The sequence below is a fragment of the Oncorhynchus nerka genome, unplaced genomic scaffold (assembly GCF_034236695.1).
Source record: "Oncorhynchus nerka isolate Pitt River unplaced genomic scaffold, Oner_Uvic_2.0 unplaced_scaffold_907, whole genome shotgun sequence".
Taxonomy (NCBI): domain Eukaryota; kingdom Metazoa; phylum Chordata; class Actinopteri; order Salmoniformes; family Salmonidae; genus Oncorhynchus; species Oncorhynchus nerka.
In genome coordinates, this window is record NW_027040393.1 from 274,484 (window position 1) to 280,523 (window position 6,040).

A 6,040-nucleotide genomic window follows, 5' to 3' on the forward strand; every position below is an offset into this window, starting at 1 on the left:
CAAATACATGCGTACTATTGATTGTACAGATGAACGTGGTACCTTCAGGCGTTTGGAAATTGCTCTCAATGATGAACCAGACTTGTGGAGGTCTACAATTTTTTCTGAGGTCTTGGCTGATTTCTTTAGATTTTCCCAAGATGTCAACCAAAGAGGCACCGAGTTTGAAGGTAGGTCTTGAAATACTTCCACATGTACACCTCCAATTGACTCAAATGATGTTAATTATCCTATCAGAAGCTTCTAAAGCCATGACATCATTTTCTGGAATTTCCAAGTTGTTTAAAGGCACAGTCAACTTAGTGTGTGTAAACTTCTGACCCACTGGAATTGTGAAATAATCTGCCTCTCACACAATTATTGGAAAAATCACTTGTGTCATGCACATGTAGATGTCCTAACCTACTTGACAAAAATATAGTTTGTTAACAAGAAATTTGTGGAGTGGTTGAAAACGAGTTTTAATTATGACTCCAACCTAAGTGTATGTAAACTTCTGACTTCAACTGTAGATAACTTGAATTACCTTATTAAGGGCAGTAATACAGTCTTAGTAGTGGTAGGTAACAGAAAAATAACAAATATTGTATTTCATATCAGAGGACATAGAGTTGAAGTCGGAAGTTTACATACGCTTAGGTTGGACACCAATCCCGAAGAAGTTCCTGACACCACACTCCGGGGGTCCTAACCTCCTCCCTGTAGGCCGTCTCGTCGTTGTTGGTCATCAAGCCTACCACTGTAGTCTGCAAACTTGATGATGGAGTTGGAACCGTGCATGGCACGCAGTCATAGGTGAACAGGGAGTACAGGAGAGGGCTGAGAACGCACCCTTGTAGGGCCCCAGTGTTGAGGACCAGCTGGTTGGAGATATTGTTTCCTATCTTCACCCCCTGGGGGCAGCCCGTCAGAAAGTCCAGGACCCAGTTGCATAGGGGACCCAGGGTCTTAACGTCTAGTTTGGAGGGCACTGAGCTGTAGTCAATGAAGTGTAGTCATGTTTCCGTTCTTACGTAGGTATTCTTCTTGTCCAAATGGGATAGGGCAGTGTGCAGTGTGTTGGTGATTGCATCATCAGTGGACCTATTGGAGCGGTAAGCAAATTGGAGTGTGGGTCTTGGTCTATCACCAAGTCAGGTGATATGAGACTTGACTAGTCGCTCAAAGCACTTCATGATGACAGAAGTGAGTGCAACGGGGCGATAGTCATTTATTTCAGCTACCTTAGCTTTTTTGGGAACAGGAATAATGGTGGCCCTCTTGAAGCATGTGGGGAGAGCAGACTCGGATAGGGATTGATTGAATATGTCCGTAAACACACCAGCCAGCTGGTCTGCGCATGCCTGAGGACACGGCCAGGGATGCCATCTGGGCCGGCAGCCTTGCGAGGGTTAACCCGTTTAAATGCTTTAATCACGTCAGCCACGGAGAAGGAGAGCCCACAGTCTATGGTAGCGGGCCATGTCAGTGGCACTGTATTGTCCTCAAAGCGAGCAAAGAAGTTGTTTAATTTGTCTGGGAGTAATACATTGGTGTCTACGACGGGGCTGGTTTTCTTTTTGTAATCCGTGATTGACTGTAGACCCTGCCACATACGTCTCGTGTTTGAGCCGTTGAATTGCGACTCTACTTTGTCCCTATACCGACGCTTTGCTTGTTTGATTGCCTTGAGGGAATAGCTGCACTGTTTGTATTCGGTCATGTTTCCAGTCGCCTTGTCATGGTTAAAAGCGGTGGTTCGCACTTTCAGTGTTCAATTCTGCCATCAATCCACGGTTTCTGGTTAGGAAACGTTTTAATAGTCACAGTGGGTACAACATCTCTGATGCACTTGCTAATAAACTCGCTCACCAAGTCAGCGTATACATCAATGTTATTGTCTGATGCTATCCGGAACATATCCCAGTCCACGTGATCGAAGCAATCTTGATGGGTGGAATTCGATTGGTCAGACCAGCGTTGAATAGACCTGAGTTTGGGAGTTTCCGGTTTTAGTTTCTGTCTATAGGCTGGGAGCAACAAAATAGAGTCATGATCAGATTTGCCGAAGGCAGGGCGGGGGAGGGTTTTGTATGCATCACAGAAGTTAGAGTAGCAGTGATCCAGAATGCTACCAGCTTGAGTCACGCAGTCGATATGCTGGTACAATTTAGGAAGGCTTGTTAACAGGTTGGCTTTGTTAAAATCCCCAGCTACAATAAATGCAGCCTTGGGATGTATGATTTCCAGTTTGAAGTTATTTCAGGGCCGACGAGGTATCTGCTTGGGGCGGATATACATGGCTGTGACTATAATCTAAGATAATTCTCTTGGAAGATGATGCTGTCGGAATTTGATTGTAAGGAATTCTAGGTCAGGTGAACAGAAGGACTGCATGTTGTTATGATTACACCACAAGTATTTAATTATAAGGCCTACACCCCCTCCCTTCTTCTTACCAGAGAGATGTTTATTTCTGTCGGCGTGATGCATGAAGAAACCGGGTTGCTGTTCCGACTCTGACAACGTATCCATAGTGAGCCATGTTTCCGTTAAACAGAGAATGATACAATCTCTGATATCTCTCTGGAAGGCAACTCGTGCCCAAATTTCGTCCACCTTGTTGTCTAGAGATTGGACATTGGCGAGTAATATGCTCGGAAGCGGTGGATGGTGTGCTCGCCTTCTGCGTCTGACCAGTAGGCCACTCCATCTGCCTCTCCTGCGGCGACCGCGTTGTTTTGGGTCGGCCTCTGGAATAAGATCTGATGTCAGGATGGAGTTCCGAACAAGGGATCCGCTTCGGGAAAGACATATTCCTGGTCGAGTTGGGAAGTTGACGTCGCTTTTATATCCAATAGTTCTTCCCGGCTGTATCTAATAACTCAAATTTTCTGGGCTAACAATGTAAGAAATTATACATTAAAAAAACAAAGAACTGCATCGTTTTCTAAGGACCTGAAGCGAGGTGACCATCTCTGTCGGCGCCATCTTGTGTCGCCGCTTGGCATAGCTCATGGTGATCTTAGGTTTGTGTACGGCTGTTCGGCCATGGGAACCCATTTCATGAAGCTCCCGACGAACAGTTATTGTGTTGAAGTTACTTCCAAAGGCAGTTTGGAGCTTGATAGTGAGTGTTGCACCCCAGAACAGACGATTTTAAAGTGCTAAGCGCTTCAGCACTCGGCGGTCCTGTTCTGTGAGCTTGACTTGTGTGGCCTACCAATTTGCGGCCGAGCCGCTGTTGCTCCTAGATTTCCACTTCACAATAACAGCACTTGAACGGGGCTGCTCTAGCAGGTCAGAAATTTGACGAACTGACTTGTTGGACAGGTGGCATCCTATGACGGTGACACGTTGAAAGTCACTGAGCTCTTCAGAAAGGCCATTCTACTACCAATATTTGTCTATGAGGATTGCATGGCTGTGTGCTCGATTTTATACACCTGCCAGAAACGGGTGCGGCTGTAATAGCTGGATCCACTCATTTGAAAGGGTGTCCACATACTTTTGAATATATTATGTATTTAGGAGGATATTAATGATTTGTTTCCTTTAACTCCAGATGTTGTGTTGGAGATGGATCCTACATCTGTGTCAGAGAGGGAGAATGTGACACTGACATGTAGAACCAAATGTACACTGGACCCCATCACAGCCTTCAGTTGGTATAAGAATGGACAGTCTATACCAAACAGCAACACCTCCTCTCCTGTCTATATCCTATTCTCAGTCAGCAGTGAGGATACAGGCAGATACTCCTGTTCTGTAGAAGGACATGAGGATATCCCCTCTGCTGAAGAGACTCTCACTGTCACATGTAAGTACATGGGGTTCAAGTCATTAGCTTGGTATATTAACATTGTAATTATTTTGTATCTATCTCCAGTTGTATTCTTTATTAAGTAACATCATGTTGGAACCTCAGAGCATGTGCTTTTAATTTTTCTCAATGTAATTATTTTAATCTGTCTTGTAAAATGCACCGATGTATTTTATTTGCTAAATCTAATGTCTTCAGAAAGCCAAGATAATATATACTATAACCAAGATGTTAATGTATTTTTAATGGTCCTTTACCAGATGGCCCAAAGAACACCTCAGTGTCAGTCAGTCCCTCTGGTGAAATAGTGGAGGGCAATTCAGTGAATCTGACCTGCAGCAGTGATGCCAACCCACCTGTGGAAAACTACACCTGGTACAAGAGGAATGTAACCTCACCAAAAGCATCAGGACAGAGTTACACCATCCATAACATCAGCTCTGAGGACAGAGAGGGATACTACTGTGAGGCTCTGAACATTATAGGGAGAGAGACTATCCCTGTCCATATTAATGTTATATGTAAGTATGACACATTCTGTCTATTTTTGGTGCTCTGTAATTTTACATATTTCATTCTGACATCATGCATTTATAAACTCATGTCCCTGCAGCAGTGTTTTCCTGGGTTCCTGTGGTGGGGGTGGGGGCTGTCCTGACTGCTGGAGCTCTTCTACTCACCATCTACTGCTATATGAAGAGGTGAGCCAGCCATTTACATCTACTGTATTAGTAACATATCAACTTCCACTAGAGTTCAGTAGAGAGCAGAACTCACTCTGTCCCTCATTACAGGAGACACACAGGAGGAAGTGATGCCACAGCAGACACACTGGTAATAATGTCAACAACAGAAGTTATTTTAATCCTAATAACATAGACAGTAAGAAAATTAATTTACATAAAAATGTAGAGGCAGTGGTTCGTAAAGTGCTAATTCAGAGTGTCTTCTTTCAGATTCAGGGACTCCCCTGTGACACAGCCCCTCAGATAGATGCTGAGCCCACCGATTATGAGAACTGGAGAGAACCACCACAGAACCTGGACAGTGACGCAGACCCTCAGATAGATGCTGAGCCCTCCGATTATGAGAACTGGAGCGAACCACCACAGAACCTGGAAAGTGACACAGACCCTCAGATAGATGCTGAGCCCTCCGATTATGAGAACTGGAGCGAACCACCACAGAACCTGGACTGAAGAGAACCACCACAGAACCTGGATTGAAGAGAACCACCACAGTACCTGGACTGAAGAGAACCACCACAGAACCTGACTGAAGAGTACCACCACAGAACCTGGACTGAAGAGAACCACCACAGAACCTGACTGAAGAGAACCACCACAGAACCTGACTGAAGAGAACCACCACAGAACCTGACTGAAGAGAACCACCACAGAACCTGACTGAAGAGAACCACCACAGAACCTGGACTGAAGAGAACCACCACAGAACCTGGACTGAAGAGAACCACAACAGAACCTGGACTGAAGAGAACCACCACAGAACATGACTGAAGAGAACCACCGTAGAAACTGGACTGAGGAGAACCAACACAGAACCTGGACTGAAGAGCAACAGCATCAAACCAAAGCTAGGCCTCACAATGCTATTCTCTTACTATCATTATGCTTTCTTATCTATTAGGTTTTCCAGACAATGACCTTTAACTTTTGAGTGAATGCTGGAATTTAGATTGTTCTCCTAATGATAAATACAGTATGTATATAGATGATCAATACAGTATGTGTATAGATGATCAATACAGTTTGTATATAGATGATCAATACAGTATGTGTATAGATGATAAATACAGTATGTATATAGATGATAAATACAGTATGTGTATAGATGATCAATACAGTATGTGTCTAGATGATAAATACAGTATGTATATAGATGATAAATACAGTATGTGTCTAGATGATAAATACAGTATGTATATAGATGATCAATACAGTATGTGTATAGATGATCAATACAGTATGTGTCTAGATGATCAATACAGTATGTATATAGATGATAAATACAGTATGTGTATAGATGATAAATACAGTATGTATATAGATGATAAATACAGTATGTATATAGATGATAAATGGGATAGATTATGCTTCTGCTATTTTTCTTTAAGATTTTGCCATTTCCAGATTTGATTACATTTCATGTAGAAATATGTTGAACTATTCATTAGCTCTGCTCCTTCAGGTGTTTAGTAAGACCACCACATGCTAGGTA

The 6,040-nt window shown here is 43.3% G+C and overlaps 1 protein-coding gene across 1 annotated transcript; it reads left to right on the plus strand.

The window, feature by feature from the left end:
- Nucleotides 1-2,293: 2,293 nt before the first annotated feature.
- Nucleotides 2,294-5,670, plus strand: LOC115117524 (B-cell receptor CD22-like). Its single transcript, XM_029645995.2, has 5 exons — nt 2,294-3,799; nt 4,063-4,323; nt 4,416-4,503; nt 4,597-4,636; nt 4,759-5,670. Exons 1-5 carry the CDS (start codon nt 3,559-3,561, stop codon nt 4,999-5,001), a joined length of 873 nt encoding a protein of 290 aa, XP_029501855.2. The 5' UTR covers nt 2,294-3,558; the 3' UTR covers nt 5,002-5,670.
- Nucleotides 5,671-6,040: the final 370 nt, after the last annotated feature.

Excerpts from the sequence above, each read along its gene's own strand:
- LOC115117524 (XM_029645995.2), top strand. The coding sequence starts at position 3,559 with ATGGATCCTACATCTGTGTCAGAGAGGGAGAATGTGACACTGACATGT. Across the intron at positions 3,800-4,062 it reads AGAGACTCTCACTGTCACAT|ATGGCCCAAAGAACACCTCA; the intron begins GTAAGTACATGG and ends GTCCTTTACCAG. Across the intron at positions 4,504-4,596 it reads ATCTACTGCTATATGAAGAG|GAGACACACAGGAGGAAGTG; the intron begins GTGAGCCAGCCA and ends CCCTCATTACAG.